Source organism: Trachurus japonicus, chromosome 13, assembly GCF_045865225.1.
Source record: "Trachurus japonicus isolate A0001 chromosome 13, Traja_1.0".
NCBI lineage: Eukaryota > Metazoa > Chordata > Actinopteri > Carangiformes > Carangidae > Trachurus > Trachurus japonicus.
Genome location: NC_140919.1, coordinates 17191995 through 17216205, shown reverse-complemented (window position 1 = coordinate 17216205; position 24211 = coordinate 17191995). Strand labels below are relative to the sequence as shown.

General features: G+C 40.8%; 1 protein-coding gene across 1 annotated transcript; it reads left to right on the top strand.

Annotated features, from left to right (window-relative positions):
• The first annotated feature begins 586 nt into the window (after positions 1-586).
• Positions 587-23865, top strand: LOC146975779 (coiled-coil domain-containing protein 150-like). Its single transcript, XM_085796656.1, has 16 exons — positions 587-926; positions 3813-3991; positions 5530-5598; positions 5697-5813; positions 5924-6053; positions 15833-15876; positions 15962-16068; positions 16933-17077; positions 20041-20109; positions 20286-20378; positions 21040-21105; positions 21354-21463; positions 21563-21656; positions 22747-22895; positions 23045-23171; positions 23692-23865. Exons 1-16 carry the CDS (start codon positions 671-673, stop codon positions 23863-23865), a joined length of 1929 nt encoding a protein of 642 aa, XP_085652782.1. The 5' UTR covers positions 587-670.
• The last annotated feature ends 346 nt before the right edge of the window (positions 23866-24211 follow it).

The window sequence follows — 24211 nt, the reverse complement described above, 5'->3', positions numbered from 1 at the left end:
TTACTGATGGACGTTTCTACTATTTTGACTGTTGCTTTTCTGAAGAACGAAAAAAACACTTCCTTCGTTATATTTTTGAAACAAAGCCGCTGCTATCCGACCCTAAAATATCTCGACCCAACGCAGTAAAAATAACAAATGATAAGATACATATTTATCATAATATCAAATTCTATGATTGTCATAAATTGTAGTATTAATTGACAACAACTTTTTTTGCCGAGTTTTATCGCCAATCTCAGCCGGTTGTGATGTTTCCGACAGTTCATTGAATGCAGCAGAAAAACAGTTTGACACGTCGCTATGGAGACGGACCCCGGAAGTAGCGGTGGTTACGGTGAAAAACGGAACCACCACATGTTTTTAAAACTTTAAAACAGAATAAAAAGCGACAGTTCATGGGATTATTTCATCTAACGTCACAAATATTTACGTTTTACTTTGCTCTTGTACTTTAGTATTCGTTTTAACAACTTGAACTACGCCGTCGTTGTGATTTGTTTACTTTTAATCGTAAAAAATATATATATATATATATGGGTGCTGAAAACTAATAGCGCGTAATGTTTGTTAAAATGAACGTCCAGCTTTGGAAATTTCATAAAATGTGTTTGAAGTGAAGCGACAGTGGCTGGAAAAGTTGCCTGAACGCGGTCACCTTCTTTGGGGGATGATGTCCCTCGGTGAGCCGGAGCCTCTGGAGCCGCTGGAGCCGCTGGAGCCGCTGGATCTCCTGCACCGCCGCCTGCTGCTGGCCGAGGAGGAGGCCCAGGGGATTATCAGAGACATGGGGGCACTGCGGGAGGACACAGTGCAGCGTGACTCCCTGCTGAGCCGTGTGAGCCGCATGGAGAGTCTGCTAGAGACCCTCAGACTCACCTTGTTCCGCCTGGAGACTGAGAGAGAGCTGGAGCCCTCCCACTCAGGTAGTGGCTTTTATATCAATAACTTAAGTATTAGTGATCCCAGTAAGTGTACTACAAAATGTGGTGATGTAGTTACCCAGATATTTCAAAATATGATCTCATATACAAGTGCCTTGGAAAAGTCTTCATACCCCTTGAACTTCTCCACATTTGTCACGTTACAACCACAAACTTTAGTGTATTTTATTGGGCTTTTATGTGATAGACCAATTGGGCTCTTTGCACAGCTCCACTACTTCCTGAACTTAATGCTGCTCCTTTGTTTCCTGTCTTACATTATTCATTATTGGACAAACTGATTAATCCAGGTGTGTCTGAGTAGTCACAATGGTCAGACACACCTGGATTAATCAGGAAAATGTCACATGCAGGGGCCTGACCAGACATTTTTGATAGGGGTGGCCCAAGTGTGGGCACGAGCACACGCAAACACACACTCACAGGTTTGACCATACCCCGTTTCTTCTGCAAAACTAGACAGGAAAATATACAGTGACAAAATGTGGAAAGGTCTGTCTATGGATATTCTCATTCATCCAGGTCATCGTTATCTTTGGGCAACAAATTGAATCGAAGGCAACTGGACTTGTATTTGTATTTGTCTGACACATACAAGTCCAGTTGCCTTCGATTCAATTAGTTGCCCAGAGAAAAGTTAAGGGGAGTGTAATGAAATCTGGACTCAAACATGCTGTGGTCACAGCATTTGAACATGTCATATAAAACAAAAAAATTGCAAAAAAAAAAAGAGAGAGTATATTTCCATATTTTTTTACGTTTTGCCACAGTAGAAGATATGAAATAAGATAAAAATGTGTCTTTTCCTGCTGTAGCTCATGTGAAGCGGGAGCAGGAAAAAAAGACACACATTTTATCTTATTTCATACCTTTAGGGTAAGTGTACCTATTAAGCCCACCAAATCTGCTTTTCAGCCATTTTTAATATATACCACCCCAATTTAAGTGAAAACATTTTAGTTCAAATGATAGTCTATTGTCTAATTTGAAGTGTCAATCGTTCATTTATAGCAATTTTTATTGTTTTTATTGTTTAATTTGTCAAAATATACCAAAAATCTGGCATGGGCTTAATGGGTACTTAATGTAGTTTAAGCCCATGGGTGTTCCAAATAAGCCCACTTCATGATTTGTTGATAAATACATATATATATTTAAAAATCTTAAAAATCCAAACTTATTCTATTAAAATATGTAATCTCTTAGCTCTCAATAGCTATTTTCATTTTGTCTCCACTCCTCTCCTCGGCCTTGTAAACGGCATTTGAAATAGTCTTCTTTGGAATGTAGCCAAAAAACTATTCATGAACAAAATAAAAATTAGAATGGAAATTACTCTTCGGTACTTAAGCTTTCAATATCTGTTGTCATTTTGTCTGTATCTCTATCCTACATTATACAATTGGCATTTACATTTGGCCAAATTTTCTGGTCCAACCAGCTGGTTGAAAGTGTTTTTATCTAGATTTCTGAAGACCCAATGACTGAGAGAAAGACAGTTTCCTGGTTCAATACTATTTTAAGGATAATAAATTAATCAATTTCAGTATTTACAACTAAACAAATAACTTTTTAAACATAAAAACACAGCTTAAATAGAAACAATGAATAAAATGAATGAATTGGCCGATGCAATATCACTAATATTTAAATTTGGGTATTTAATTATCTGAATTATGAAGCTGATTGATTAGGTGAGGTCAAACTTAGGCAGGAAAATGGTTCAAAAGTCAAAAGGAAGAAACTCTCCATTGAAACACAGCCAGTGGGCTTAATGGGAGCAGGTGGGCTTAAAGGGAACATCAGTGAATTACTGGTTAAAAATCTGAATATTTTTATTCTACACACATGGCATTTAAAAACAACTACATGACATGAATCTATATAAGCTGCACTAACATAACATGAAAAGTATTAATTGATCATGTATTTAAGTAATTAGCTATACTCATTTACATCTGCCCTAAATGGTGTGATTTTTTGCTACTGTCCCCTTTAAGCCCACTTGGTAAAAATGTTAATTAAAAAATAAATAAAGATAAATATTCATATGTATTATCAATTTAACAATACAATAGGATATTCTGCATACAAAAATGTAAACTATCCATGTTTATCATGCTTTATGTCATGGCAATGAACAATGCTATGCAGTGGCTGTATTGATTCAGCATGTGGGCTGTTTGCTAGCATGCTAAAATGCATATTTTGAATTCAAAAGAAAAACTATTTCTAATTCTAGTAAAATTCTAACACATGTTTTATTTAAAGCACTAATCTCTTAAATTTTGATAACAAATGAGTACTTAGCTAAAGTCGGAATAGAAATATGGAATAAATATTGTTTTTTCAGGGCATCAAAATCACTGAAGTTTTTTTGCAACTTCTTCGGGAGCAGCAGGCACATGTCACACATATGCTTCGATAACTCAAGATTGACAAATCTGATTTGCTTAGAATAAAAAGTATAATTTATGTAACAAGCTGCTTCATTGGAAGAACCATGAACCAGCAAAAATGGTGATGTAGTTTTTTTTTTATTTGACTCAAAAGTCACAAGTGGGCTTATATGGTACGTGGGCTTAATAGGTACACTTACCCTAATATCTTCTACTGTGGTAAAACCTAAAAAATATGGAAATATACTCTTTTTTTTTTTTCAAAAACTTGAACAATAACCCCTTAACTTTTCTCTGGGCAACAAATTGAATTGAAGGCAACTGGACTTCAATTTGTTGCCCAGAGATAACGATGACCTGCATGAATCAAAATATCCATAGACATCCCTTAACTTTCAACATTTTGTCACGCTACAACCACAAACTTAAATGTATAAAATAAAAAAGTGAGTCTTTTTTCCTGCTGCAGCTCACGTGAAGCGGGAGCTGGCGGCGCTGCAGCAGGAGGCCGAGGAGCAGCGGCAGGCCTGCAGGAGGGAGGTGATGAGGCTCAGGCAGCAGCTGCAGCAGGCCCACCGGGAGAGAGATGAGGCTCACACTGAGGTGCAGAGGTTGCAGGAGACGGTGGAGGCGGCCGCTGTTGCCAAGGTAACACTATATTTGGTTATAGTGTGACATTTTATTCACCGTTTAAAAAAAAATTATTATTATAGAAGCATCATCACTGCTGGATGGGATGATGATGTTTCTGACAGTCGTCATTATATAAATGAGCCAGATAACTTATGTAAAGTCGTCTCTCTCTCTGTGCCTGTGACTTTACAATGACCCAGGTTCTGTTTAATGTTGTTCACTATATGTTCTTGAACGCCTCTCCATTGTTCTTTAAAGGGATAGTTCAACATTTTGGCAAATTGGCCCAGTGCCATAATCCCTATAGCAGTAGGTTCATTACCTTTAATTGTCGGTGCAAGCTGTTTTTAGAACGGCGGAGCAGAGCCGTGAGCTGCTCAGAGCTACGCTACGGAGGCTAATGAGATTTCTTGGTTTCCCTCATCAAACTCATCAAATACACAATCCAACAACTCCAAAACGCTATGAGATAATAACAGAACGTTACGACACGGAGTTGTTTTAGAGGTAAATGCAGAGACTGTTTGCTGAAAAACTGCCCCAGACTCGTAACTTTCTGTTATTATCTCGTAGCGTGGTGAATGTGCAGGGCACAACTTGTCCACCAGAGCGTTTTGGAGTTGTTGGATTGTGTCTTTGATGAGCAGCCGTGAGCAGCTTACGGCTCTGCTCCGCCGTTCTAAAAACAGCTTGCACCGACAATTAAAGATAACGAACCTACTGCTAAAACTATAGGGATTATGGCAATGGTCCAATTTGCCAAAATGTTTAACTATCCCTTTAAACTGGACCATGTTTCAACAAGTCATAAAACAAATGTGCAACTTCCAAAGTTTTATGCTTTATATGCTGTCGCCCGTTAAAGTTGACCAGGTGCGATTATCACATACTAAGTCTAAGTTACCAGATTTGAGAAGATAATACACTTTATCTATTTAAAAATAAATCACATTGTCACAATCACTTTTTGAGAAGAGGTAAAAAAAATTATTATTCCAGGGTGGTGTTTGGCTCAGTTGGTAGAGCACCCGCCCCATGTGTTGAGGCTATAGTCCTCGCTGCAGGCGGCCCCGGTTCGAATCCCGCGTCAGACGACCCTATCCTGCGTGTCATTCCCCCTCTCTGCCTCCCATTTCCTGTCACACTCTCAACTGTCCTATCTAATAAAGGCATGAAAAGCCAAAAAATATACTTAAAAAAAAAAAAAAAAAAAAAAAAAATTATTCTAACTTTATGGGCAACATCGTATATAAACAAAACAAAATACTGCAGTCAACATTTATGGATTCAGCACTGCTGAGGCAGGAAATCCAAGAATAAACACTATAAAAAGAAAAGAAACATATTTCGATTCCAGTCATGTGTTGGTTTGACATTTTCATATTTTGAATTTAAATATCATTAGATTATTTCTGTTTTCTTGCCATTTTCTCTTTAGCAGATGAGTTTATGAACTGGTTTTGAGTTGATTTTAAAATAAAAACTGAGCTCAGAGGTGGTGGTTGAACACAAGCTGTTAAATATTACACTTTCCACCTTGTTTCCACCTCCAGACTGACGTGACTGCAGCTGCTCAGGAGCTGAAGTCGTTCAAAGTAGAGATGAGTCAGAAAATCAGGGAGGTTTGTGTCCTTTCATTTTTAAAATTTAAACCCTTTTTGTCTTTTGTCAAACTTGTATCATGTGAGCACTGACCCACCGAACATGCTCCAACCCTCAGATGAAAGAGGAGATGGAGCAGGAAGCCGCTCGCTCGGCCGAAGCCCTGAACTCCCGCAGGAAGCTGCTGCAGCGGCTGGAGGAGACGGAGGCAGCGCTGCAGGTGAAGAGGAGACAGGTAGGATCATAAGAAGACGGTCCACACACACACACTCACACACACACACACACACACAGCGATGATTGACAGCAGCCAACGTCGCTGTCTGTTTTTCTCCGACCTCCCAGACTCTGCTGCTGCGGTCCCGGTGCCGGCTCCTGTGTGCGGAGGTGAAGACCGGCCGGCAGCAGCTGGAGGAGGAGAGAGACAGAGGCCGACGGCTGGAGGAGCTCTGTCAGCGCCTCAGAGACAAGACAGGTGAGTGTGGCCGCGCCGACACCATCACACATCAAATTACAGAACATCTCACCTGCTGTCTGTCAAGTCTCACACTGATTCACCTCTTTCTTTTTTTTTTTTTTAAACTTGTCTGTATTGAAGACACAAGAACACAGAACAAGGAGGCACTAAAATAACCCCTTGAAGCATGAATTATCATTCAATGTCAGAAAAGTCTAATTCTTTAAAACTGGAGTCTTCATAGGACCTTCTGACAAACAATGTGAAAAAAGCAACAACAATTTGCATATTTTTAATTTTCATTCATATCATACTTGATATATCCAGCAGTTTTTAAAAAAATGTATCCACCTTTTTCCGAACGTCATGGAATTGTACGTTTACGTGGTTTCAGTCGTTGTCATAGTTGCAGTAAACACATGGATCTATTAACGCTGGCTTTTAACACAGATGTCAATTTGTGTGATATCCATTGTTAAAAGCTGGTGTGATGATCCATGCGTTTTACAGATTTTCATTGAAAAAAAAAAAATCCATGCATTTACAGCGACTACCGAAACCATGGAAACATAAAATTCCACCGGAAGAGCAAAACCGGCTTATGTTTTTGACGTCCGGAAAAAGGTGGATTGCTCACAATTTATTAGGGGTGGGAATCGCCAGAGACATCACGATGATACGATATTATCACAATATTGCGATATTGCGATTGCTATAGCAAAAGATGCCAACACACTTAATCTTGATCAACATGTCATCTGTTAAAAAAAGTTTTCAAAAAAGTTTTCAGTCTATTCATCTTACTTCAAACATTTATTCCAACAAAATGGACCTGAAGCAGCAGCTCATTCAATAAAAAAACACTCAAAACTGAATATAAAAATAAAACATGTCTGTCTTTTTATGTTAAAATTTTATGTTTTATACATTAGAGAAAAATGACACTGATTATACTGTATAGAGGTGTCAAAAAGTATCAAATATGACAATAATATAAAATAGATAATATAAGAATAATAAGATAAGGAAAAAGACAGTTCAGTTCATCATTATAACATCCTTCAGCTACAGTTTTAATAGGTTTCAGGAAGTTACAAAAGATGTTCCAGATGTCACAGAACCTGTCGACTTTGTTCACAGTGATGTAACTTTTCTTTTCTACGACAAAGTAAAAGGTCGTTCTCTTCAGCCACTGTGAGGTTTTACAGTACATGTCGTCTGTTACGTCCATTAGAGAGCTCTCAGAGCAGATGTTGGGTAACGACCTGGTATTTTTAGAAGTTATAAAACCATTAGGTCAATAGTTAGGACTGCCTATGATCCAAATACACAGGTTTGTATCATCTATCCTTGAGCTTAGGAACCTTTCTTAGATAAATTATTGTGCATATCTGTCCCTCAGACCTGCAGATTCATCGCAAATAAGTTAGAAATGAGTTGTATAATACAGATACGTATCCTCCAGAGAAGTTATTTTGGTCAACTACATGATAGGATGTATGTGGTCGTCACTCAGGAGTCTCGAGCTGTTAAAGACACGGTTTCATCATGTATAAAGATATCAGCATGAATCACAAGGGGGCTAAGACTATAATTTAAAAGTTAAAGTTAAAGTTAAAATTATACAGTAATTTCTCAGAACCCCAAGGTGTCGTCCTTAAAATCGCTGTTTTTTTTTTCTTGTGGCAACAGATAGAAAGTACGGAGGAAAGCAGCAAACTCTCACATCTGAGAATGTGACACTCAACAATATATGACATTTCTGTTTTAATAAGTAGCTTTAGCAACAGATCATTTCCCCACTTACAACTAATGACAACAGAAAGACTTTACTTTACCTTTTATTTGCACGCACTAATACAGAACATTCAGGAAAACGCGGCTGCAAAGTTTTACATATTGGGGAATCAACTGTTTGTTTACCTTTAAATCAAAGCTACAGTTAGCATCTGTTGTAGAAAAATCAGCAGTTCAGACCCAAAGTGTGCTGTGGTGTGGTGAATTTAATAGTAATCCGGAAAACGGTGAGCCTACTGACACAGAGCGCGTCTGCGACAATAGACTGACCCAGAATGAAGGGCAAGGGGACAGATATACAGTTACAAGGAAGGGGGGGGTACATAGGGTTACAAGGGAAACAAAGGCATTTGCATGTCAAGGTCCTGATGGAATTAGCATGAGACATACAACTTAATTATCAAGAGTAAGAAGGAAAGGTAATTGTATCAGAGAAACAAAGACCTAGACAAGAAGGTGTGTTGAGTGAATGAATCAGAGACATTCATGAGGTTTTGATCTACACTGAATAAGAATTTTCTTCCACAATCCATCCTTTTTTTTTTTTTTAAAGAAAAAAAATAAAATCAGAAGGTTAGAGAAATTATCAAAGAGAGAAAAATCTAACATACAGTAAAATGACGCAATCCAAATGAAATTTAAGTAATGAGCATACCAATTGTGTCCATGAGGTAAAAACAAAAAATACAAAGTAAATTTAGTAAAACAGTTTGTAAACATGTTTAAATTTTAGTAGTATTAGAAATAATTGAGAAGATATAAGTAAAATTACCAAGAATTAAATACAGGAAAAGGGAATTTAAAGTGTGATCATTAGAGATCACAGTGTAAAAGTTTAAACTAAACCAATTTTAATAATACACCATCTAGACATCTTCAAAATCTATTCTAATATTGCACAAGAAGTTAGGATCCTCTTCCTCATTTGGAGGATCTTGAGAAGGTGTAGATAACATGATGTTAGTGGTGTTTCTAGATATGGAGTAACAGAGAATACATTTCACACAATGTATTATGAGACCAATAAAACAAACAAATCCAAAAGCAAGGAGCATACTTTCAAGAATTAGGTAACCCACTGATCCTAATTCGTTTCTAAGCCAACCAAAAAGACCCGGGGTATCTGGGTGATGAAGTTGATTTGCAATATTGTTGATATGGTTAGTTATCACTTGTAGGGTAGTATTGTTATCAGGTATGAAAACACAACACTCTGTTCCAATAATGGCGCAAGTTCCACCCTGTGATGCTAGAAGATAGTCCAGTGCGGCACGATTTTGTAAAGTCATAATTCTAATGGCAGTTACTTCCTGTGAAAGTAGTGACAAACCCTTGGCAGTGGTGTTGGCAAGATCTTCAACAGCATGAGAAAGATCTCTTATCTGGTCGAGAGCGGACATGACACCATAGTTTGGAATAAGGGCACCAAAAAATCTTGTCCAAGTGGACTGCGTGTGTGTATACAAGTCTCTTTTAACAATCTGGACCTCAGGTGGTTTTGGGAGTACTCTCATAGCTGGAATCACATGGCCCAGACCACATGTTCCAGACCAGTTCTTTGGTAGATACTCAAAAGCTTTTGTGCCACAAATCCAATAAATCCCTTTTGGAAGTGGCATAGAGCATTTTCCAAGCATGTCTGCAAATTGTCCATATTCACCTGAAGATCCTGTTGAAGAGTGTTCTGTCGGTAGGTTGTGCACCGTCTTACACTTTGAAGTTCCGAGGTTGATATGTCCTTTGCCTTTGACACACCAATCTAGTGTGTCTGGAACCATTACAAGGTTGAGAGGGGGTGGGGTGTTACAAAAATAACAATTGGCCTGATTTTGGGGACAGCTTATGTTTCTGAATTGTGGTGGGTTTTTGCAGGTACAGTGTTCATAGGTGGAGTTCCAGTGTAATATGTGGCAAAAATCACAGTTCGTAATCACAGAAGCCATCAGTGGGAGTCCTTCTTCCGTGCTATGTGGAATGAGACCACACACATAACAGTTATTGGGGTTGGGGCTGTTGTTAGCTACTAACTTTGCTAATTTTAAGAAAAGTGTTTGATAAACTTTGAGAACTGTGTATTAGTTGGCTTCTTTTGTGAAGTGTGTGTAAGCCACTGTGGTGTAACGTCGGCTGTTGGGGTCTTGCTTCTACTTCTGGGCCTTCGGTGCCTGCGTAGTCCTCTAGCATGAAGAATCCCTTTATGATCCCACAGGTGATGAAAGAGACGATCCACAGGATGGTGGGGGTTTCTGTTGTCTTCTGGTGCATGGTGGGGGAGTTGTCTTCTTACAGTGCGAGGCGTGAATCCAAGTGGGGCGACCTTCACACTTGACGGCTGTGTTGGTGGTGAGTAGGACTTGATGTGGTTTGGACCAGCGAGGTTTCAGCGCGTTCTTCCTTCTGAATTCTCTGATGCAAACCCACTCGCCTGGGTGGATGTCGTGACACAGTTCGATGTTTGGAGATGTCTGGACCGCCTTTACCTGTTTATGAATAGACTGGACGGCATTAGTTAAGGCATAACAAAACGATGTTATGGTTTCATCCATACAGTGAAGGTCCATTTCCTTCATGCAAATTATTGAATTAACTGGTACAGTCATTGGTCTCCCTGTAATGATTTCATGAGGTGTGAGTTTGTGTTTTCTGATAGGAGAGGACCTCATTGACATGAGGGCCAGGGGCAAAAGTGTTGTCCATTTCAGTCCCGTTTCAGCACACAGTTTGGCTAATTTGTTCTTCAGGATGCCATTGTGTCTTTCAACCAACCCTGAGGATTGTGGATGATATGGACAGTGTAGTCTTTGTTTAATTCCCAATGTTTGATAGAGTTCAGTCATTATTTGTCCTGTGAAATGACTTCCTCTGTCGGAGTTGATGTTTTGTGGAATCCCAAACCGTGGAACAATGTCTTTCAGTAAACATTTCACCACAGACGTAGAGTCAGCCTTCTTGCAAGGCCAGGTTTCAGGCCAGTTGGAGAACATGTCAATGCATACAAGAACATATTCATATCCCTCACATTTTGGCATGTGGATAAAGTCAATTTGTAGGGCTTCGAAAGGGCCCCGGGATGGTGGATGTGTTGACATTTCCACTCGCGTTGTCTTCCCTGGGTTATGCTGTTGACATATTAGACATTTTTCACAATAGTCTTTTGCATAGGATGTAAATCCTGGTGCATACCAGTCCTTTAACACATTTTGGCACATTGCTCCTTTGTTCACATGTGAGAAACCATGTGACATTCGGGCCAGCCATGGGTACAGAGATGTGGGTGCCACAATGCGGTCGTTGGTTCTAAATGGTAAATGGTAAATGGTCTGTATTTTATATAGCGCTTTTCCATCGGAAACGATACCCAAAGCGCTTTACAGTATATCATACATCACATTCACCCATTCACACACACATTCACACACTGATGGCGGAAGCTGCCATGCAAGGTGCATGGCTCCTCAGCTCTGTTGGTAGGTGACGTTGTTTCAATGAGGTTCTTCGTCTTCTGGGCCATCAGGCCTGTGTTGCTCCTCAGATGTGCTGGATGGGTCTTAGGTGTGATGGAGAAGGACCTATGCATCTGGATGGTCCTTGTTGATTCCATGGAGTTCCTCTTTGTGTTGCTTTGGTTCACAGCTGGTCCCTTTGTTGGCTCCTTCCTGCAGTGACCATCTTCAGAGCTGGAAATCATGGAGTGGTGTGGACGTTGGTCGTGAAAAGGCTGATTTTCACTTGCTGCATCTGTTGTATAAACAAAACATACACATCCAATATCCCCCCTTTTGACACATGGTTTTACCCATGTGTCACATTAGCAAAGTGGGAGTAAAATAGTGAGAGGAGAGTGAACTTAAACAGATCTAATACAAGAAAGAACCAAATCAGGTTAGTTAGTTAGTTAGTTTGTTAGTTTGTTAATGGTTATTCTTGTCGGTCCAGTCAGGAGTCAACCTGTTGGAAGATAGCAATTCAGTTATGTTCTTTTCCATCATCTGGTGGGGGGGAAAGAGTGATAGGGTTAAAAATATTGCATCTTATGACAGTAATGTTGGACATTTCTAAAAGTACAGTGTCAAATTTTAGTCATCGTGTTGTGGAGAGGTGAACAAAGGTGTGCCAACTGGGGAGTCTTTACAGGGAACAATTACTCCTACTGCTTTAAAAGACTCAAAGACTGGCATTATGTAAATCGATAGCTTCTTGATTTTGGAGTGATCACAATAGGTTCATATGAGGCCAAACATCATAGTGACTGACAACCCACAGTGTCTTAGGGACCTCCTGTAGGGCTGAAATAGTTTTAACTTGTTTCAGACAAAAACAAACATACAAACACACAAACATGCAAACATACAAACAAACAAACCTAAAAAGTGTTTTAGGTACTACCAGCTGGATTTTCTTTGAGTGTGCACAACAGATGTTAAACTCTTAAGAATAGTTCTCAGATGTTTTCTTGCCAATTGGCTGCGCGCTTACATTGTTTTTCTTAAATGGGTCCCAATCTTTTCTCTAATTGCAAGTGTAAATGTATAGAATCAAATGGTCTGTGGTGTACATGTCAAAATTGAATTGGTGTGAGAGAGAATGATAAAGCACATCTGTGTTGTCCGGTAGATGTGTGCTCCAGTATCAACTCTCTTTCCCAACCAACCTTTTTCAAATGTCTCATCAGGTCCTGGTGACACAAGAGGTTCAATGCAGTTCCTCTGGTGTCAAAAACTGTTTTTTCTGGCTTCTGTAACAAGCTTGGAAAAGGCCGTTAAGGGTTGCAATTTCCATTGATATGCATACTGCAGGTCTAGGGTGTGGTGAACAAAGTAGTGTGAAAAACATTTGGCTCCAAATTAGATCAGTTTGTTTTGCTACATCTGGGGTTGAGACCAGACAAAGGCCTAATTTGCACATCAAGTATCTGCCCATCAGGTTAATGGGGCATTTGGTCCATCTGCACATTTAAGTGGGATGGTAATGGTATCTGTAACTATTTTGACCTGATGAACACAACACATAATTTTTTCTCAGTTCTTTCATAACTAGTGTCAGTGTTCAAACACAATTTGTAGCGATGTGTATAATCTATACACTTTATGGGTGTGTGAATATGGTGCAGTACCTTTCTCAGGTTTCACAGGTTGGTCAAGCTTGTCAGCAAGGATCCATTTCCCTTCGACAAACCCCCGATCATCCTCAGTCTTAGTTTGCTTCAGTTGATGATGTTCTTGTGAGAAAGTTTTCATACCCAATGTCCAGTGTCCCCAGTTTTCTGTGTCGGCCACGTCCTCTTCTTCTGCGTTCATGACTGGGTTGTCCATGTTTCCAGACTGTGTTGATGTCAGTAGAAGTCCTTACACAGAAAACCAAATTCTGTATCTTCTGGTCCAGATACTTCAGTCGTGGGCATGTTGAAGGCTGTATCTTGATTGGGATGACACAGTCTGTGTGCAATTGTAGAAGAGGGGTCTGGAGAGTTTTGTAGTTGAACAGATGCATTAGGATGAGCTGCTCCTGAATTATTTTATTTATTTATTTATTTTTTGTGTCACGTTGGAGGAGTCGGTTTCTCTTCTCTTGTTGGGTATCGTAGAGTTCTATGGTGGGCTGAGGGATGAATCGGTGGGATGTCTTCAAGGTCAGGATCCAGGCTTCAAAGCTGCCAACTGTGGAAACAAACAAAGGGAAATCTACGAGCTTGGTGCTGTAGTGTCAGTGTGAGTTACATTTTTTTTCTTTTTTTTTTTTTTTTAAAGAAGCAATTCTTGTGTTGCTTTCGCCATCTGTAAACATTCTTTTAACATTTCATGATTTACAGACTTTTCCCTCATTTCACTTTTTGTTACCGTTCAAATATTAAATTTTTTAATTTTAGAAGTTACATTTGTGTGATCGTTTAATTTAATTTTTGTTTGCGTTGTGTTTTTTTTTTTCTTTCTTCCAATTGCGTTGTGTCTTTTTTTTTTTTTTTTTTCTTCCAATTGAGCTACCAATTTCTTATTTTGATCAGAAAGTGAAGCCAATTGAGAGTCTGTAAGGCGACGTCGACTTTCATCTCTCCAAAGTCTAAGAGAGAAGAAATGTTTATTTCTATCTCTACGAGAGCTTAACCTCTCTTTTAGGTTTTCTAATTGCGTTCGATCAAAAGTGCTATTTTGGGGAAATTTTAGAAGTCCATCATCTACAGTTATTTTAGTCCAAATTGCAACAAATTTAATGCTTTCTTTACCATAATTATCACGCATGTACTTTACAGGACCACTCAAATCTCTCTCTAACCCTCTACTTAAACAACTTCCCATTTTCTATTATGTTGGATCTCCCAAGGTAAAATTACATCAAATTTTCCATAAATATTCACGTCTCAATTCTCTCAGTAAATTTACACATTTCAATACCTTCAACCATGTTACATTTCCCAGTTCTTTCAACAATCTTACTTATTAATAGTAGAAAGCAAAATAAAACAAAACAAGACAAAATGACACAAAAGGAAATCTGGGGTTCTACTAAGGGTTGTTAACATAAAATATATACAAGGCCCATTTTATTTTCCGTTGCAGCTGCACTTCGGCCCCCCTTTTTTTTTGTCTTTCTTTTTTTAATTTTCTTGGCCGGAATTAGTCTTTCTTTCCCAGGAATAGTTTGACCACTAAAAGAATCATCGATTTTAGGGCTAGAAGAACAAGCAATCTCAAACTCTGTGTTGTGGGGAATGAAATTCGAGTTTTCCTAAGTATTCACAAGTACTTAGACACATAGCATGCTTTTTTTTATGAGTATTCCCGTCCCTGGAATGCTTTACCGATAGGAGAGCAAGTCAAATTCTAAAGGCTAGAAAAACAATATAACCTCAAAACCTGGTGTGGGGTTATGAAGTCCTAGTATTTCTATACATTCACGAGAGAAAGCATCGACTCATTTAAGAGGGAGTACCCACTACTCAACCTCCGGGGAGTACCCACTACTCAACCCTTTAAACCATGGATAAATTCTTTCAATTTTTTTCAATCAATCAAACCTTGGGGAGTAACCTCTACTCCATATTTCACAAAAGCTTTAACCCCTCTTTTCACCACCACACAGCAGACTTACATACAATCGGATGGCGTCAACTTCTTTGGGACTCCAACTTCACAGGCCATCAGACCACACAGCGACCACAATTGGGTTTTTAAAAGGCTCCCTTACCTCTAGTTAATTTGGGTTCTCAAGTCACTGATGGATCCTCTGGTCTGGAAGAAGGAGTCTCCTTGGAAGTGTGTTGCCATCCGGGTCACGGCACCATTTGTTGTAGAAAAATCAGCAGTTCAGACCCAAAGTGTGCTGTGGTGTGGTGAATTTAATAGTAATCCGGAAAACGGTGAGCCTACTGACACAGAGCGCGTCTGCGACAATAGACTGACCCAGAATGAAGGGCAAGGGGACAGATATACAGTTACAAGGAAGGGGGGGGTACATAGGGTTACAAGGGAAACAAAGGCATTTGCATGTCAAGGTCCTGATGGAATTAGCATGAGACATACAACTTAATTATCAAGAGTAAGAAGGAAAGGTAATTGTATCAGAGAAACAAAGACCTAGACAAGAAGGTGTGTTGAGTGAATGAATCAGAGACATTCATGAGGTTTTGATCTACACTGAATAAGAATTTTCTTCCACACATCAGGTTAGCTTAGTACAGCACACAGACTGGAAACAGCCTTGCACAGAGCCACCACAATGCATTACAAAAATAAATATATTCAACTTGTTAATTAGTGCAATTAGAGATTCTTATTACATTTGGACGGCGCTGCAGTGTTTATATTCAACAGATCATTAGGAGTGTATTTCCCAGGAGGTGGGACTGTTCCCTGGAAGTCACTGTCACTTATTTATCTGTTTGTGTGATAGTTTTTTTTTTTTTTTTTTCTAGCTCCAGAGTCAACACTGTTGTAGGAAGAGGAGTAAGATTCACACATGCTGATGTTTAGATGTTGAGCTGCATGTGTTTGTTTGGTTTTCAGCGATAAAGGATTCCCACGTGTTTGAGCTGAAGACAGAACTGGAGGTAAGAGAAGAAAAGATCAGTGACTGAAGAACCATTTGTAAATACATGTCTGATGTGTAAATACATGTGATGTGATGTCGTCCAGGCTGAGAGGAGTCGAGTGGTGGAGCAGCTGCTGAAGGCGACAGCACGTAGCGCTCACACCGAGCTGCAGGCGGCGCTGACGCACAACGTTCACCTGCAGGAGGAGCTGTGAGTCTGACGCCACCTGTGGACAGCAGTGACATCACTCAGTAACACTGAGGTCACGGAGACACTGTTGAGATGTTGATGTTTGATTGCAGCTCCGTGACGTCACTAGAGTCCGACTGTAGGTCCCTGATACCAGTTAAGTTTTTTGAATGAATGACTGAAATTGTTTATTTCGGTCACACAACACAAACATCAAAGTCAACCATTTTGCGTGGACAGTTTAGCCAGCAGATATTATCATACATAATTACATTTCAAAAATTTTACACAAAAAAAAAGTCATACAGTGACCAGAAAGGGAAAAGGTTGAAGCCCAATGCTTATATTTGTCTATATCCTATACACTCTCACAGTAACACTACCAGACTTTAACTGTCCCTCACTGTGACAAACACCATCATTTCCCGCTGCAGAACAGACTCTTCACATGAATATCAAAGATCCTCAGACATTTGGTTTTTAGACGAAGCTCACAGACGGATCATCATCGACATCATCATCATCAGCTGCACCTGTTTCCCTCCCAGAGTTCACAGTCTCATAACGGAGGAGGAGGAGGAGAAGGAGATATTAACATCTGAGGGTGGGGTTAGACAGATATATTGGTTTCTAATGCCGCACACAGACTGATATTTGATCGTTGTCCTTTATTAAAAAAGATCAGATTCAGTCTCATCCAGCCTCTGATATGATGGAGGATCTTCAGGTTTTTCGTTGATGAAATCTGTCTTACCTGGTCGCCGAACAATAACGGCTTCGGCCTCGAGTCTGGGATTCACAGGAAGCTGCAGGAAACAATCAAGAAAAAAAGAAAAGATGTGCAAACTTGTTATCTACAGAAATAAGAAATAATCTTTCTTCCAGAGAGAAGCTGAAAGTCGACCACGCTGGTCTCCTGCACAGCTGCTCCACCGCACAGCAAACCGTCGACAGGCTGCAGGAGGAGCTGAGCGCCGCCCGGACAGAGCAGGACACCACGAGGAAAGAGCTGCAGGGCTCAAAACATCAGGTATGTTTAGTTTAGTTTAGTTTAATACGTTTATTTGTATCAGGGACAAAAATGTACAAAATAACATTAGTCTCGAAATGAGAAGAGATGCCTTGTACCGGATTTAGCTTACTAGCTACTTTCCATCCGTAGTCCCTGGGCAGGTGAATAAGAACAATAGAAAGGTAAGAAATTATCAATTTACATAGCGTTCTAAACATCCATACACATGTGCATAATCACCCTCTCACACATCACAAACACTGAGTCCAACAAATGCTGCAGGATGGGAAGACGTCCTCCTTTGAGTCTGACGCCTGGTTCACACTGGACGCGAAAGCGCCGTGACGCGGAGCGGCCGCGGAAATCGCGCGCGAGCCGCGTCCCTCCAGTTCACACCAGACGCTGATTTCTCCGCGGCGGTCACGAGCGCCTCTGCTCCTCAGCTGTTGTTTACTCACATTCAGAGCTGTGTTTTTTACATCATGGATAAGTAAATAACCTCATATAATTATAACACCGTGTGCTGTGGGTCAAACAACTCCCTGTAGCCTACTTCACTTCCAAGATGAATTTCACGTCGTCCTTCACTTTACAACAACTCGTCTCTGCCTCTCTCTCTCTCTCTCTCTCTTTCCCTGTTTGTTTGTGTGTTTTGACCCCCCCGCCCCCCTGCAGCCAGCCCACTCCGTGTCTCCCTATCCTGTGTGTGTGTGTGTGTGTGTGTTTTCATCTCTCTTGTTCTCTGTTGAGAGTCTGACAAATATAAATACGGTCGCATTTGTCAATCGCTGTATTTTATTTTGAAAAGTGCTTTATTTTGAAAATTGACCGGATTCTCTCGTTGTTTCATGTGTGACTTCCTGCCAAGATTGACGCGATTGCTCGCGGCTCGCGCACAAAATAGAACAGACGCCGAAACGATAAATGCACGGCGCGAGCAATCGCGGCGCTTCGCCTCTGGTCTGAACTACAGAACCTGTTAACTTGGCCGCCGAAGGGACGCGGTCTCCGTTCCGCGGCTATTCGCGGCGCTTCGGCGTCCGGTGTGAACCCGGCGTAACGCCTGGGATCCACTGGCGTTCGTTTCGTCCGCCGCGACGCGGCTGCCTGTTCATTTCTATGGGACGCGTCAAACCGTTATGGTGCAGACACACCAACTCCGGCAACGGACGTCAAGTCAACGGATCCCATTCATTGTCTATGCAGAGCAAGAGCTCCGGTCGCGCGGTGCATGATGGATCCGACACGTCCAGTTGACGGTCCAGTCGCCGTATGTGAATTTCCATAATCACGACTCCACTTCTACTTTATGCAAATTGGGTCCGTCTGACGGATGCAGCCGGCTCCAGAAACTTCGTTCAAACTATCAAACTAGGCAGTGTTAATCAAATGTGAATCAAGATTCTGTTACTGCACTACACATTTCCTGCCTCAAATGTTTTCAGAAACATACTTTAGTGTGTTGTTTAACTGTAAAATGAGATCGTTTGTGACCCGGCCGCCATGTTGGAAACGGCAGAGCGAAACTCATGCTCCGCACCACGTCACACAGACTCGCCCACTCGCCGGTGCGGTCGGCGATTAGCTGCGTCGGGATCCGTCGCCGCCGGAGTTGGTGTGTCTGCACCATTAAAGGTGTACAGAAATGGCCGTTTGTCCCGTTTGTCGCGCCGAGTTGTCACGAGCTGCAACACGAGTTTACCCGAGTAAGGAAAATGAATTTGATTGGTCGTTATCGAGCGGGCGGGATATTCAAAGTTTGGGGCGAGCCCGAGCTCCGTGTGTGTGTGCGTGTCTCAGACGTTTGAATGACGGATTACGGATCCAATATCAGTGGCTAGTGAATCGTGTACAGGCTGACGTATAATCCGTGCGCCTGCATTATCCAATACGAAAAAAAAAATACACACTTTCATCACGGATTTACTCAAAAATAGAATTTTGCACAAAGTTTGGCCTACATCGTCTGATAGATGAGTTATTACACTAATTTTATGACCCAGAGTGGGCTCAAATTCAATTTTCTTTTCTGTACACCTTTAATGACGCGCCCGCAAAGCATTCTGGGTACGCGGCGCGTCCGTTCGAGCAGTTGCGGCAAAGATATTCAATAAATGGAAAGATACTCCATGAGCGGCTGCTCCAATGATATGAAATGGTATACACTTCCTGTCTCTCTAAGTGGGCGTGGCCAACCGTCACACCACCTCGTCTGTGATCGTGTGTGTGTGGATTTATACAATTTGTAGGTAGATGAAAGTGAGATATTTATATTTTCTTATGATAACATTAAATATTTACACTACTAACAGTAATATTTAGCATGCCAAAAATAATTTAAATCATTTTCACGGGAGTTCGCGGCCGTTTGTTTGACGTTGCCTAGGAGATCTGTGCCAAATCTCGCGAGAGTGTGTCGTAGAGACAGAGACAGGTCTGGAACAAAGTGGATTTTCTCCGGATCTCTCCGTCTGAAAATTACCATTTTGGTGTCAAACTGTTCAGAAGAGATGTGGCTTGTGAAAAATGAGTCCAAAATTTGCTTCAGTGACCGTGGGGAGAAAGGCCCGATCATAATCGGTGTTCACATTAAATTGTCCCATAGGAATCAATACACTCCAAACTGCCTCTGGTCTCTCTAAAGGGGCGTGGCCGTGCAGAAGCCCACGTGACATGCATACAGGAAGCTGACTCGTCATGAAAGGTCTTGGTTTATAAACCGTCTTTGGTTGCGGCGCGTCCAAAAGTTGACCGGAGCTCAACTTTATGCAAATGAATGCGTCCGCCGCAGGGTCGCTGTCCAATGGGGAGCGAGATAGAGAACAGCTCGGGGGGGCGGGGGTCTGCTTGTCCACTGTCCGTTAACTCGCCGGTCTGTGTTCCCGCCTACCGAAGCGTCCGTTTTTTCAGAGGCGTCGCGTCCGGCAAGAAATCGCATTGACGCCAGTGGATCCCTAGCGTAACCCTCCTCCCGTCCACAGCTGTGTCTCGATGTTAGGAAGTTGGAGGGTGAGAAGAAACGTCTGGAGACGCAACTCTGCGACGCTCAGGTCAGAAACCGTCACACCTGTTGTTCTGTAGCTCTGCAGCTGCTTTACTCACACAATGACCGGTCATAGTGCTGCTGCTGCTGCTGGTGGTGCTGCTGGTGGTGGTGCTGCTGGTGGTGCTGCTGCTGCTGCTGCTGCTGGTCTCCGTTTTTTAGTTGTGAACATGTGACCAACAGCGGGAGGTTGGATCTCTGAGCTCAACGCTGCAGAGTCGGCAGGGAGAGAACAAGAGGCTCATGGGAAATGTGGCAGCTTCACCGCACCAACAGGTGAGAGGGAGGGAGGGATTTACTGTATATAGGAACGTTACTGTCGTCCATCAGACTCAGTATAAGACTCTTTTATCACTATTATCTATATACAATGCAATTTATAATGTTAGTTTGACCTGGTGCAGTGTTCTTTTACATTTACAGTGACAATAAACCTTAAATAGCCTATATCAAAACTTTAGAAGATGCTACATAACAGAACAATTAAAGACACTGGGCATGATGGATCATAATATTACCAACTGAGGAGCCCCTTCATTTTGTTTTGTTTTTATCTTCCTCAGCAATTCGTTGTCAGCCTGCTTTTCCTTAAACTGAAAATACTAAATAAAAAGTATCTTGGCACGTTAACCTTAACCTTATTAACAAATGTCTTTTATATTTAAGCCCATTTCTTGAAGTTTTGTATATTATGTGCAATGCGTAATCTATTTTTATACTTTCATTATTGCGTATTGCAGATTAAAGCAATTGTATTGTATCACATTATATCACATCACATCACATCACATCATATCATATATATCATATCTCGTAACATATCATATCATGTCGTATCGTATCATGTCGTGTTGTGATCGTATCGTATCGTATCGTATCGTATCGTATCGTATCGTATCGTATCGTATCGTATCGTATCGTGTGTGTTTTTCTGTAGGTGGACCAGATGCTGAAGGAGCTGAATGAGAAGAACATGTTTGTTTACCAGGGAGGGAAATTTAAGGTACAAGAGTTGAACTAAATCAGAATCAAAATGTCTTTATTGTCACTGTAACAGCTGTATAATGACATTTACAGTGCAGCTCCACTTTGTTGTGCACAGAGAAATAAAAGTGCAGATGAAAAGACAAAAAAAAAAAAAACATAGAAAAAGACAAAAAAATACCTGATAAATGCTTCAGTTATGTCACTTGTATCTCTCTTTTTAAATTCCACCCATATACACATGAACAACTTTGTCCTCCTGTGTAGCCGGAGGCCTCGCAGAGCGTCTCATTAAGTCAAAGCCTCGGACGCGTCCTGACGTCCGACACCAGAGCCCGTCAGCAGCCGGAGCAGGAGCTCGTCAACCTGACGGACAGGTGAACACCGAACACCCGACAACACGTCAGGTTTTATTTACAGGTCATAATCTGCTTGTGTCAGCTGTGGCGTCACATGTTGTTTCTGCTCTGCGTCAGGTTTCAGGCTCGGAGAGAAATCAGGGAACACCAGGAGGAGGTGGAGAAGCTCCAGAGTCTCCTGACGTCTTCTCGCTGCAGCAACAACAGAGCTGTGAGGAAAACACACTGTTTCTACTCACACACACAGGGTTTTTATACTGTGTTTGAATGAAGCCACTGTCAGACTCATCTCATCCATTATCATATTATTATTATAATAATTATCAGTATTCAGTTGATGATACGATGGACAAGAATATGTTCAGTTTAAATTAAATAACAATGGAAAAAATTTAAATTCATTACAAATCACTATGTTTACATATGTAATTTTTGTGTATGTGTGTGTATCTATCTAATATATAGTGACTGACTTTGTGATGGATATAAATGTACGTAACATATTTGGACAATATAAGTATATATGCATAAAGTTTCATGTTGGTATAATAATAATACTAATGATGATAATGATATCCTTTATTTTTAATAGCACCTTTTATACATTAAAATCAACTCAAAGTGCTTTACATTAAAGAGCACTAAAGAGAAGGAGTGAATACATACAGAAGCAATAACAGGTTGTAATAAAAAATAATAACACAGGATAATTATAATGAGACAAGATAAAAATAAATAAATACAGGGTATAATTAATGAAAGGAGATAGAATAAAAGTCTTGAGCAGCTTTTTAAACTATCCAGAGTGGTAACTTTTCTCATTTGTCGAGCTAAAACATCTGTCAACATGTGAAATTGTTCCATAATGTAATTTTTACAAACATAGTTTAGATAATTATTATTCTTACTTCATATGTAGTCTACTTATATTCATATTATGGAAAATCAATACATGAACACACAGTATAAAACATGTTTACATTACATGTTCCTGTGGTTTTTATTTCATAGTCATAACAAGAAAGTTCCCACAGGACAAGTTCTGAGTTATGAGCTAATGTTGTTGAACATCAACGCAAATCTATTGTTTGTACCCGTTTCATTTCAGTTGATTGTGTTTTTATTCCCAGATCAATTCCTGATTAATTAAAACACAATAACCCTGCCGTGTGTGTGGGAACTTATGGGAACACACACAATGTAAAGGCGTCGTGGCTCACCGTCGTGTGTTTATCCAGTTATGTTGACCACATTATGATTGCGTGTGTGTGTGTGTGTGTGTGTGTGTGTGACCCGTCCAGCTGGAGTCCTTGCAGCGGGCCTTGGATACGGTCACCGTTGACAACAGGAAGCTGGCCCAGCGGCTGCAGCAGGCCGTCCACACCAACAGCAGCTTACACAGCAGACTGGAGCAGAGCAGAGACCGGTACCAGGCCACCATCGGCCTGAGGTGGGCCGTCTGAACACACACACACACACACGCTGCACAGTAATAGTGTGTTTATGGACGTGTGTGTGTGTGTGTGTGTGTGTGTGTGTGTGTGTGTGTGTGTGTGTGTGTGTGTGTGTGTGTGTGTGTGTGTGTGTGTGTCATTGCAGAGAAAAGGAGCTGCGTGAGGCTCAGACGCAGGTGAGTCGACTGTGCGAGGAGCTGGGAGCTGCAAAACTACAACATACAGACGACCATGAACGCAGCAGGAAGACGCTGCTCAGAGAAATCTCCCAGGTACCAGAGTGCACTCACTTTTTTTTATTTCATTTTTTTTTTAAATTTCTTGTTTAAAGACGCTTCCACTGATTTCAGGTTGTAAATCCTGATTAAACAGCGTCTCAATGTCAAAGTCGTGAGGGAAAGACGTCCAAAAACAAGGACTAAAGTACGAGGAGCCGGAGGCTGCAGCCACGGAAAAAAAACAGCAGAGAGAGATTTAGTGAAGTGTGTAAATATGTATGGATATACATAATCCCTATTGACAATCCTTACCTCCGACTGTGCTCTTTCTGCTTTGATGCAGTTGCACAAAACAGCGGCGGCTGCCAGACTCCTCGTCACAAGTTGTGTTTGTTTACTGCATCTATACTTTGCTCTGAATTAATTAGCCAGTGATTCATCCATGTGAAATTAATTTAAAAGGCACACCAGCTCTCCTCTTCTCCTCTCCTCAGGTTTATCTTTATTCTTTATTTATTTTTTTACTTTTTTATTTATTTTTTTATTTAATGAATTCCCTGTTTTTCTTTTGAAGCTCAAAGTGACAATTGAGGATTCGTCCTTCAGGTCGGAGGCCAACGGGAGGCTGCAGCAGAGGGTGTGTGATCTGGAGAGGGCCGTGTCCACACAGAGAGGCCGGAGCAGAGAGTCACAGGAGGAGGAGGAAGAGGAGGAGGAGGAGGAGGTAGCTGAGACCATGTTTACATGATATTTGGTGATATTTCCATGAGGTTTTGGTCTTTTGTTTATTTCATTTCATTTCATTTCTTTATTTATTGAATTGGGACAGTGCACATTCATCAACACTGACACATTAAGCATCAGTTTAAATGTGCCGGACTTAGCACAACTGCTAAATTTCAGCCGCAGTCCCAAGGCAGGTTTCTAGAAAACATAAACACAGAAGACTTTACACAAAAATGGATCTTCAAGTTACTGAAAACAAGGCCTTTGATATCGATCCAATACAAAATAAATACAGGGCCGGTATTAGATAGATAGATAGATAGATAGATAGATAGAGAGATAGATGTAGTGGAGTCATTTTTCACAAG

Excerpts from the sequence above, each read along its gene's own strand:
- LOC146975779 (XM_085796656.1), top strand. The coding sequence starts at position 671 with ATGATGTCCCTCGGTGAGCCGGAGCCTCTGGAGCCGCTGGAGCCGCTG. Across the intron at positions 3,992-5,529 it reads AGGCGGCCGCTGTTGCCAAG|ACTGACGTGACTGCAGCTGC; the intron begins GTAACACTATAT and ends TTCCACCTCCAG. Across the intron at positions 15,877-15,961 it reads AGCTGAAGACAGAACTGGAG|GCTGAGAGGAGTCGAGTGGT; the intron begins GTAAGAGAAGAA and ends GATGTCGTCCAG.